Source organism: Curcuma longa, chromosome 9, assembly GCF_044706935.1.
Source record: "Curcuma longa cultivar G26 ecotype Majalengka, Jawa Barat chromosome 9, ITB_CL_G26_1.1, whole genome shotgun sequence".
Lineage (NCBI taxonomy): Eukaryota > Viridiplantae > Streptophyta > Magnoliopsida > Zingiberales > Zingiberaceae > Curcuma > Curcuma longa.
In genome coordinates this window covers 5,020,226-5,031,313 of record NC_133869.1, presented here as the reverse complement: position 1 = coordinate 5,031,313, position 11,088 = coordinate 5,020,226, and the positions used below count along the sequence as shown (strand labels likewise).

The window sequence follows — 11,088 nt, the reverse complement described above, 5'->3', positions numbered from 1 at the left end:
TAATAATTAAAAAAAGAAAATTAACTTAAAAAAAAAGCTCTTCTGGCCCTTGATTCTGATCGATTTTTTTTAACAAATCAAAAAATGAAAATATTACGAGGTGAGCAAAAGAAAGAACAACTTCCTTAATTTTTATGTATTTTACTAAAATATGTAAAATTAAAGATATATTTAATAGTTTATTTAATATGATCTTTATTTTAATATTTTATAATTTGATCTCCGAAATAAGCTACTTCTATGACATCTTTTTCAACTCCTCTTCGAAGACAGCTTTTAGAAATGGTCCTTCATCAATTCCCTCCTCTTTCTATTTATAGTTAACACTTGGAGAGTGTGGGAACGTGCAAACAGACTGCAGTCTCTGCTCGTTTTGGATCATCCTCTTCGCCGCTGAAGTCGGACGATGCAAATGGATTCCTCCGCGGGATTACCGATGGCCCACTCAGTTTCGCCGGAGGCGGAGGCAACGGATCTGGCGGCCGTGATGCGGATGCACTGGGACGTGGAATTCGCGCGATTCTTCAATTTCCCGATCTCCATCGCTCCGTCTGGCCTCCGACCCCTCCCGCAGTCGAGGATCCGTTCCATTAAGGGAACCTGGATCCCCGCTTCTTCCCCGGCAATCCTCCTTATCCACAAGACAAACCACGAGTCAGCATACATCCTCTCCGTCACCGTCCCGGCATTGGCATCCACTGTTGTTCGTTTTCTGTTTCCTCCGTCTCACATTGAAGCCTAGAGTTGATATCCGACTTAATAGTTTATGTTCTTTTATTTTTTATTTTTACCCTATTTGCATTCACGAGAGGAGCATCCACGCAAATGTAGTAACTATAATTAGGATCTTCCCACACATTTACAATCTGCAGTTTCAGTGACTGGTTTCAGATGCGGCTTTGATTTTAGTCCAATAGTTTTCTGAAATGCTTGTAACCATTTTCATATGCATTGAGACGAGTAATGCGGCTTTGATTTTAGTCCAATAATTTTCTGAAGCGAGTGAAAAATGTGGATGATACGTGCCCTCCTGTTTTCTATGGCGAAAAAGGAAATTCCATCGTCTTCAATGTTATTATACTACGAGTAGATAGATAGTTAATGGTCTTGATATTGTCGTTGTATAACCTCATGATTTGAACAAGTGCTACAGGAAGATAATAGATAACTCAGAATTTTAATTGAATGGTATACTAAAGGCTATTTTTTCCTCATTAGGAAGAACACTATGTTCCAAACCTCATTTTCTCATGGCCACAACTGCCATGCATTTCTCAATTTTCAGTTGGAGGTAGCAGAGTGATCTTTGCAAGCCACATGGATTCATCCAATCAGGCAAGTTAATGTGTTCTTTTTCTCTTGTATATTATTTTCTATCAACTGATGGTATTTTATTTCCCTGTCAAGACGCCCACACCCACAACAACAACAACACTGTGGTATAGTATTGAAAATTTCCAAACTGGTTGGTAGAGTTACATTCATGAAAGGGCCACAGATAGAAGGAATTGAAGTACTTTAGTAGCATCCCTACAGATAACTTATTCACCATGGATAGAATTTATTAATGATGAGGGTTTCTTTTAATTTGCTCATTTCTTAATTCATATTCGGAGTCTATTTTTCCAGACTAAAATGGTTTCTACCATCTAGTATAGACTATAGTGATACATGCACCCTAGCATGTATACACTTTTAGGCCAAGACCAATGATTATCTTTGTAGGTCTTTCGTTTTCTCATTTGGATAGGTTGAAATTCCTACATAGTTAGGTGTTTGCTGCTTGTAATCGTTTATAATGTTATAATGACATTCCAGAATGTCTTGTTATATTTCAAGTTTCTTCTGTTTATTATTGTTAACTACAACAATTAATATTGGAACTAGTTCAGGTTCAAAAGTTTGCTCTGCGGTTCTCATCATGTTCTGATGCAGAAGCATTCGCTAATTTTGTGAAGGTGAGGAGTCCCCAAATTTTCCTCATTCTTCATTTCTTATTCGCTAAGTTACTTGATATATCAAGACGCAAAGTGGTTTTCTTTCTCCATTTTTATCAAGTGTTTCTTCCTGATTTGCAAAGACATGCCCAGATTTTGTGAATGGCGCTTCTATTTTTTCCTTGTTTACAGCATAGTGATTTTGCTATCTAACCTAACTATTTAGACAAGGCTAATTTTTTCCTCTCGCTCTTTGTTAATTACTTAAATGGTTCTTTAGGTTTTCATTCAAAATTACAAAGCTTGAAAAAGACATGTTTGCATATTTGTTTAGTGAATTGACAAGAATAAAGGTAAAAAACTACATTATATTTCATGGGAACTAAACCACATAAAAAGGGCTTTCCTTGTTCATGAGTCATTGACTCAACATAGTGGATGAACAACAACACGATCCTCACCTAGATTTAGAGTAATTTTATATATCAAATTGTCCAAACCTCACTGTAAATGACTCTGAAATAACTAAATCTGCCTATGTAGTCTTATCCTAACAGAAATAGGTAATCTTAATATTTAGTTGATCTAATAGAATGAACAAGTTCTGGTCTTTATTTTATTTTATTTTATTTTATTGCTGGTTTTAGCATTCTTTTTTGTTAGTTCTGATGCACCTTGCCTATTTTTTCCCTAGTCTTATGAGATTGGGTCAGGTTATTGTAAAAAGGAGGCGCTTAATAATATAATTTTAGTTTTGGAAATCTCTCTACACTTTCTCAAGATTGCTTATTGAGGCAAAATTGCATGAGGTTGCTGGTTGAGACATGATCTATCCTGATTTTTGGTCATTCATTTTCATTATGATAAACATCATTTGTACGTGTCTTTCACACAAAAGAGGATACATCAAAGTGGGGCTGATCGTGTGGGACCGCTAGGGTGGCGGATTCCACTTTTTTTGCAGAAAAAGAGGATACATCAAAGTTTTAATACATATTAGATTCATAGTGGTTTCATATATTTTTCAGATTTAGATTCTATTCCAGCTAAATTGGGTGTATCTTTCAATTACTGTAATTGGCATTATCTATATATTATCTTTCTCAAAGGGAATAACGGGTGATGTGCCTCCAGAGAGTGATTTTGCATGTGAAAACTCATCAGCATCTGAAATAGCTTCCCTTAGTACTCTTCAGAGTTGGTATAGTTCTGTGTGGGCTTTCACTTTCTTTATGAATCTATTAATGTTTGAGAAGATACACAAATGATATTGAATCTTTTTCCCTTGTGAATAAGTGCTGAACAGCCTATGCCAACAGATGATGGGAGAATTTCAGATTTAATTAACAACAAACAACTAGAGTTATCTTATCCTATCGTGCTCTCTAGCTGTGCAAGCTCAATTTCTTCTGGTTTACCACCAAGCTTTGCAGAGCTTCTAACCAATTGCTTGAATCAGACTGGAAAAGGTAAGCCGAGTATAGTTACTCTGAAATTTTGTTTAAGCATTATTTGTAGCTGATAAATATTTTATTATCTTTTGTTTACTATTTTAGAACAAACTAATCCTACAAGTCATCCTGGTAATGGATCTAATGATAAGGTACAGTCACTGAATTCTTGAAACCTGCATACAAAAATTATCCCTTCCAATGGTACATCTTAGAAGCATTTGTTCTTCCTGATTGATGTTTTCATAAAGGAGCACCTGATGAATCCTTATTTACAAGGTGCTTTAGTAGCATTCTCTGAAAATTCTAGTACCTATGGTAAGATTCATTTTACTTTCAACTTGTTCCAGCATTGCTTGTTTCCCTTAACTTATACTTAACTAAGGTTCTCTCCTTTTGTCTATTTTTATAATGATTGTAGAGCAATCAAACCCTACAGATGAACTTGATTTCGAATTTCATGCTCAGGTATATAATAGACTTAAGATCTTGAAAGTGCATACGTAGAAATATTCTCCGCAATGGTATGCCCCAAAAGCATGAGTTAATTCTGATTGGTATTGTGTCACAGGAGTTCTTGGTGAATCCTTTATTACAAGGTACTTTAGTAACAGTCATAAAAATCAGGAGCATCCAATTCAAGAACTTCTTTTTTTTTTAATTGTTTTATTTATTTATTTTATTTTATGGGATCCGACTAGCAGATGCTTCTAAGAAGTTGGAATCAGTATCAGAGGTTAGTGAACTTGTGGTATATTTCTGAACTTGCCTAGCCACTGATACTTACTCTTGTTTTTTAGCATCAAAATTTCTCATTACTGCTTATTTGTATGTACCTAGCTACTAATACATTTTCTTAGTTTTAAGCATCAAAATTATTTGTTACTATTGAAATTCCCTTGTCTTGTTGCTAGCTTTAGAAGTTCATGTCAGATGCTGAAATTACTAGTGAAACTGTGTTACATTCCTCTAACTCGTTATTGATTTTTTGGTGTCTAGCTATTAATATCTTTTCTCATCTTCGATCTTCCAAAATTCAGAAATTAATGTCAAATGCCGAAAATAGTAGTGAAGTCGCAATATATTCCTATAATGTATTACTGTCCATATGTACCTAGCTACTCGTTTTTTATATATATATATATATATAGCGACTAATACCTTATCTCATCTCCTTTGCTACATTCAGAAATTAATGTTTGATGCTGAAATTGCTAGTGAATTTGCATTATATATCTCTAACTTGTATATTTATCTGTTCCGTGCGAGTAATATTTAATTTTTTCTGTCTTCTTTCTTGGCTTCAGAAGTACATGTCCGATGCTACTGAAATGATTGATGAAATTGCGGTATATTTCTCTAACTTGTTATGTTTATTTATATGTAGCTAGCTATTAATAGCTTTTCTCATCTTCTTTGCTAGTTTCAGAAGTACATGCCAGTTGCTCAAATAATTTGTGATATTGCGGTATATTTTCTCTGAGTTATTGCTATTTATTTATATGCTCCTAACTACTATTACCCTTCTCGTCTTCCTTGCTATTTCAGAACTACATCTCAGATGTTGAAACTACTAGTGAAGTCGTGGTATATTTCTCTAACTGGTCACTATTTTATTTATGAGAGCTGTTTTTCCCACCCCTAACACCGCACCCCCCCCCCCTCCCACTTCCTATCTCTCCCATTCTAATGACATTTTTATCCTCTTCTTTTTATTTATTTTTTAAAATTTTTATTTAGTTTTATTTTTTAATTAATTTTATTTAAAAATAGCACTCATATATTTTTAATTTTATTTAGTTTTATTTTTTAATTAATTTAATTAATTGTTTTTTCAATATTTTTTCAATTTTATTTAATTTTATTTTTTAATCAATTTAATTTATTATTTTTTATCAATACTTTATTTTTAGAATTTTATTTAGTTTTATTTTTAATCAATTTTGTTTATTATATTTTTTCAATTTTATATAAATTTTATTTTTTAATTAATTTTATTTATTTTTTTCATAATACTTGTATTTTTTTCAATTTATTATTTTTTAAATTTTGTTTTTTTATTGATTTTATTTTTTTGTTAATCAGTTTTTTTCCCAATTTTTTTTATCAGTTTTAATGTTTTGAATAATTTTTTTATCAGTTTTAATTTAATAAATAAAACTAAATAAAAATTAATTAAAATTAAAAAATATATATATATAAGTAAAATAAAATGAAAAACAAAGAAAAAAAGGATAAAATTGTCATTTGAATGGGAGAGAGGAGGGGGGGTGGGGGGTGGGGGGTGGGGGGTGGGTGGGAGTGGGAAAAGCAATTTACTTTATTTATCTAAACCTAACCACTAATACATTTTTTGGTTTTCATTGCTAGCTCCAGAATTACATGTCAGATGCTACTTTTGTGGGTATATCATCTTCACCAAACCTTCTTTTAGAGTCATTTATCTTCTTTTTTAGGCATTGCAAGAAGTTTAAATATTTGTTTCTGTCTTTATCTCTGAGTAAGTTGGTTGTTTCATCAATTATTCTTATCGGCAAAAATAACCAATTTTCATCAAGAAACTTCCATATGAATCTTATTGTTTTGTGCAGTGTTAGACTGTGACATGTCAGATGTAATGAACTGTCGCTTCATTTACTTTTTCTGGTTAAACAGGGATTTTATCCAAGTTGGACAAGATTGTTGATGAGTTGGGTGGTGATTTAGCACTGGAGGTGGCTGACCTATCTCGTGAGAAACGCTGCCCAAATCGTCCAGGTTCTTCGTAGAGAAGGTCAGCAGTGGATATGAACAATTTGATAGTACAAAGTAGTCGATTCTGATTCAAAATCGAAACCTGTCACATGAGTTGTCTGATTAAGAAGTTATGCTACCAGATGTTAAGTGTTTGCCTGTAGCAACGTGACTTCATTTCCATGTAAATGTAATAATAGCCAAAAGATATTAATAGTGCTTGAATCGTAAAAATAACTCTTTTATTCTTAGAGTTGTGTGGTTTGGAAGGGAAGACATACAAATAATAGAATATCATTCAATTTAGGGGCCAAACAACAAGGCATCACAGAATTTTAAAGTATTTAATTTACAAATAAAATCACTAATTTTAGGAAAATATGTAAATCTTTCTAAAAGCATTACCACTCAAAAACATAATAAATAAAAGGAATATACTGGCACACTATTTTCATATCACACCTTCCCATTACTTGCCTTCCTGTGATTGAAATTCTTAAATCCAAATCTAAGGTGCAAAATAAGTTGAGCATGTATGCCAATTTGATTCAACCTGAATAATCCAAAATGGCTTAGTTGGACAATGCCTATGTCGACTCCTTATTCTGATAGAAGATTACCCCTATGCTATGCATCCAAAAGTCGTAGTCTCCAAACAAATTAATATTATTTTCTCCCTTAATAATGTTGGCACTCTAGTACAAGAAAGGTCATTAAAAATGTCAGCTTTGGCCAATTCACTGTCTCCGGTTCCTCTCTTTGTCATCCTCCCAAAGCAGAAGGTGAAGTAATCAAAGCAATTAAGTCCTCCATTTTGCTCCTTGAGAAGCCGAGATATGGTTCAGCACGACCATGGAGGTTGGACAGTCCTTCATCAAGACCATCAGCATCAAAGTCTTCCTTCGCTCCCAGGTTTCTTCAGCTTAATTAATTTTTGGAAAACTACTTCGCTTTTCTTTGCAAATATAATTGTTTTTGATAGTTTAATGTTTTCATGGAACAGAGGATTGTTTATAAATTTGCTAAGCGAGCAGAAGAACAACACCAGAGGTTCATCTTCAAGGTTAGCATTTTTCCTATAGGCAGTGGAACTATTATTTGTAACTAAATAACACACTATTGTATAGATAGATACTCAGAGTCCCAGATATATTTAGGTAGGCATAAAAATTGTGCATTTTGTTTGGTGTAAGAGTAGCTATTCTATTCTCTACTAGTTCTCATAGAATACAGTTTATATTGTTTAGTTTTAGTTGTAAAAATGAATTTGAAATATCAATTCTTATAAAATTATGATCCCATATTCATGAGTAATAGTTACTTCTTGATCAATTTCATTCTTCAAATAATATACATTTTAGTATATTCAACCCTTTAAAATGTACATTGTAAACTTGGGTCAGCAAGATAAACATGTCAAATTAAGTGAGTTAGGAAATTGTGAGTGCAAGTCTAGTCGAATAGGCCAGTCAAGCCAATCGGTCAAACCAAATTAGCCAACTAGGTTAGTAAAACCAATAAATTGAATCGGGTAGGCTAGTCAAACCGATTGAGTCGACAACAGATTGACAAGGCTAATTGGGTCAATCAAATTAGTCAAACCATGCAAGTCGAATGATATTGGTTAAACTAGAGGTGCTAGTCAAGTTGAATAGACCAATTAGCTAACAAGCTTGACCGGGTTTGACAAACCTACTTGGGGTGGATATGCCAGTCGAGCTAGATGTGCCTAGCCAAGATGAACCAACAATTGAGGTGGTAATGTCAATTAAATTGACCAATTGAATTGGGTGAACCAAATGAGACTAGTTGGGAAGATAGGCCTAGCTAGTAAGGATGAACAAACAATTAATCTAGTCAGACCAATGAATTGAGTGGGCTAAGGTGACCAATCGAGCCGATGATGGGATGATCTAGATGAAATCAGTAGGCTGTGTGAGTCAATTATGTAAATTGGACCAAATAAATTAAGTGGGCCGATTGTGTTAGTTGGGTTGATTAAGCTAAATAAGTGACTTAGGTCAACAAGGGTGGACAAGCTGGAATGACACAGCTAAGCAAGTTGAACAAGCCAAACAAAGCCAAGAGAGTTGATAGAGATGGTCAGTAGGGGCATAAGTCAAGTAGTGGGAAGATATGGTTGATGAGGTCGAGTGAGCCAAGTGGATTGATAGAGTCAATAGACCTAGATGAGCTTTATTATATCATTTTTGCTCCGTTAAACTTCAGTTTAAGGGGTCCAATTGAGTCGATATGGTGGGATGATTTAAATGAAATGACTAGACTATGTGTGAGTCAAATTAGGCCAAACAAATTGGTGGGCCGATTATGTTAGTTGGGTTGATTGAACTAAATAAGTCACTCAGGTTAATAAGGATGGACAAGATGGGTTGATGATACAGTTAGGCAAGATAGCTTGAGCAAAACCAAGTGAGTTGATAAAATTAGTGATGAGGTTGAATAGGCAAAGGGATTGATAGAGACAGTAGACTCGGACAGATCTAGTTGTGTCTTTCTTTCCCATTTAAACTTTTAAGTACTATTAGGTAATATTAAATCTTAATTTCATTTAAGCAATTCTCTTATTATTACTTTTTGATAATTTCTTTATTTTCATTCCCAAAAGAGATTTAATGTCATTTTAATAAGCATACAATTAAAAATGATAAAAGTACATAGTACTTGTAGTCCCATTTACAAAAGAACAATGCCATTTAGCTTACATATGTTAGTTTGCTTTACCATAAACTTCAATTCAGATTATAATCATTGTAATAAATCATGAACAAATTGTAACTTTTTCTGACAATAAAATACTTAGTCTGTCACTTGAACGTATACTTGTGAATTATATACCATGTTAGTTAATAATAATTTACCTGATTCTAGGCGACATATTTATTGGGTGTTCTTGGATATGGTGCTTTCTGCTTCATACTTGGTGCATGTAAGTAGAAATAAATTGAGCCCTATATTAAATAAAACATTTTCTTTAAGAATATTAAAAATACACTGTCATGTTGGTGAACAGGGCCCCAAGATGTTCCATTAATTTATTGTTTGCTATATATAACGGTGGTTCCTCTAAGGTGGGTTTACTATCTGTCCAAGAAATGGCATTATTATCTCCTGGTGAGCTTGCAAACTTCATTTTTAAAAATTATAAGTTCATAATATCCTTTTAGGTGCCTTAGACGTAGATATTTGAGCATAAGGTATGTTAAACATCTATCTATCTATCTATATTTTTTGTTAATTTCTTTTTCTGTATTGCAGTAAAACATTAGTATGGTCTTTGGTTGATTTGATTTGATTGCATAAAATTTTTACAGGATTTCTGCTACTATGCAAACACATTCTTTCTGGTCATGATCCTCTTCTATCCCAAGAATGAAAAGCTTTTCATGGTTTGTTTTTCATTTGCAGAGGCAAGAAGTTTCAACTCCCTTGTGAAGTTTCTTTCGTACATCTTAGGATAACTTCACTTTGTCCCCACTTTTACAAATCTTCTCTCGGATGTTTAGAAAAGAAATGCTTTTTCAAACTTCCCCAGCCACATTTCATAAGTTTTACAAACAGTAAATCAAAATTGTTGAAGTGAAAATTTCTCATCATATTGAATGGTGAATTAAATCTAAATAGCTTTTAACAGGGGCCATTGGCTTGGGCATTGGTAGTTCGCCAATGCAGCCTTGTTTTCAGCTCCATCGATAGAATTGTTGGTGTTCTTATACATCTTCTACCTGGTAATATATCTGCTGTTATTAGAATCATAACAACTATGTGATTCTACAAATACTTCATGCATACACGTTTCATTTCAGGAATTGTTTTCTTCACCATCAGGTGGTGGAATCCAGAGCCCATGAGCCCTCAAGGCAGAACAGTGGCATGGCCTGAGATGGAGGAGAATGCCTTCTTATGGACATGGTTGTTTGCGGTTCCTTTGGCTGCCTACACCCTGTGGCAACTCCTCTACTTCCTCATTGCCGATACCTTGAGCTGGCAGCAACTGCTAATTAGTGACCACCCTGAGGTCGTAACTTCTTATAGGTTTGTCTTAATTATCATTTGTAGATCAGGATTATGAGCTTAGCGTCTGCTTAATTTCACTCAAGTTGTTACAATGCAGCATGCCAATTCTTATGTTATTTCACCCAAAGCAATTTGGATGTTTTTGTTGATGCACAGGGAACTACCAAAGAAGGCTCAAAAGGCAGACATCTGGTGGAGGTTAAGCAGCCCTCTTCTCGGTGACAAAAATCAATCCATCATGAACATTTTTCTCCAGGCTATCTTTACAGCAGCAACCATGGCTCTCAGTGTTCCCATCTTCCTGTCCTACGAGATGCATTTAGCTTTTCAGGTCTTGATGCTCTCAGCCACAGTATGGAATGGTGGAAGCTTCATTTGGGATGCCTTCCTCATTCCCAAGCAAGCCATCCTCAAGGAGCAGAAGAAAAAGCACTAGTTGCTGGATTACAGCCATAACAATATTGTGATCTGTGAATTGAACTGAACAAGCTAGACATGGATGAAATGCATATGAGTTAATTGTTAAATAAAGTGTAATTAGTAATCTTGATGTTAGATTAGTCAAAGCATTTAATGATCGTGGTAGGTAGCATGGGGAAGAGAAGGAAATAAATAACTATAGGAAAAAGAAGTAGAGTAAATGGGTTCTCTAGATTCTTCTTAAAGAGTCTATTTAAGGAGATTTAATCTCCGAGTGATTGTAAGCCAAAAAAGACATTTTAGAAAACTAAATGAAGAAATAGAGCAAATAGTCCTCATTATTCCAAAAAATCCTTTTTCAAAATATCCTTTCTTTGTTTTCAAAAATACCTCGCTGTGTCGTAGGAGTCCAGCAAACCCTTCCTGTGATACAGAAAACCATCGCTATCCAAATATCCCCAACAAATTTTGGTATCAAAGCCACTATAGATCATGGCTACGTCTTCCAGCAG

At 34.2% G+C, this 11,088-nt stretch overlaps 2 protein-coding genes and 1 long non-coding RNA gene across 3 annotated transcripts; all 3 read left to right on the top strand.

The window, feature by feature from the left end:
- Positions 1-436: 436 nt before the first annotated feature.
- Positions 437-6,156, top strand: LOC141834430 (protein POOR HOMOLOGOUS SYNAPSIS 1-like). The gene is made up of 9 exons (XM_074721774.1): positions 437-703; positions 1,893-1,958; positions 3,047-3,138; positions 3,234-3,406; positions 3,494-3,540; positions 3,640-3,706; positions 3,810-3,856; positions 3,960-3,987; positions 6,044-6,156. Exons 1-9 carry the CDS (start codon positions 437-439, stop codon positions 6,154-6,156), a joined length of 900 nt encoding a protein of 299 aa, XP_074577875.1.
- A 793-nt stretch (positions 6,157-6,949) lies between these two features.
- Positions 6,950-9,204, top strand: LOC141834305 (uncharacterized). Its single transcript, XR_012602310.1, has 4 exons — positions 6,950-7,033; positions 7,125-7,184; positions 9,011-9,068; positions 9,153-9,204. It is a non-coding gene; the product is annotated as an uncharacterized LOC141834305 (long non-coding RNA).
- Positions 9,205-9,489: 285 nt separating this feature from the next.
- LOC141834429 (glycerophosphocholine acyltransferase 1-like) lies at positions 9,490-10,644 on the top strand. The gene is made up of 4 exons (XM_074721773.1): positions 9,490-9,528; positions 9,774-9,867; positions 9,946-10,174; positions 10,313-10,644. Exons 1-4 carry the CDS (start codon positions 9,490-9,492, stop codon positions 10,590-10,592), a joined length of 642 nt encoding a protein of 213 aa, XP_074577874.1. The 3' UTR covers positions 10,593-10,644.
- Positions 10,645-11,088: the final 444 nt, after the last annotated feature.

What these genes read in the sequence shown, in the direction of transcription:
- LOC141834430 (XM_074721774.1), top strand. Translation starts at nt 437, where the DNA reads ATGGCCCACTCAGTTTCGCCGGAGGCGGAGGCAACGGATCTGGCGGCC. An exon ending in CTTAGTACTCTTCAGAGTTG is followed by an intron (nt 3,139 to 3,233) that starts GTATAGTTCTGT and finishes CTTGTGAATAAG; the next exon opens with TGCTGAACAGCCTATGCCAA. An exon ending in GGTGAATCCTTTATTACAAG is followed by an intron (nt 3,988 to 6,043) that starts GTACTTTAGTAA and finishes CTGGTTAAACAG; the next exon opens with GGATTTTATCCAAGTTGGAC.
- LOC141834429 (XM_074721773.1), top strand. Translation starts at nt 9,490, where the DNA reads ATGATCCTCTTCTATCCCAAGAATGAAAAGCTTTTCATG. An exon ending in AGAATGAAAAGCTTTTCATG is followed by an intron (nt 9,529 to 9,773) that starts GTTTGTTTTTCA and finishes AGCTTTTAACAG; the next exon opens with GGGCCATTGGCTTGGGCATT. An exon ending in TCTTATACATCTTCTACCTG is followed by an intron (nt 9,868 to 9,945) that starts GTAATATATCTG and finishes GTTTCATTTCAG; the next exon opens with GAATTGTTTTCTTCACCATC.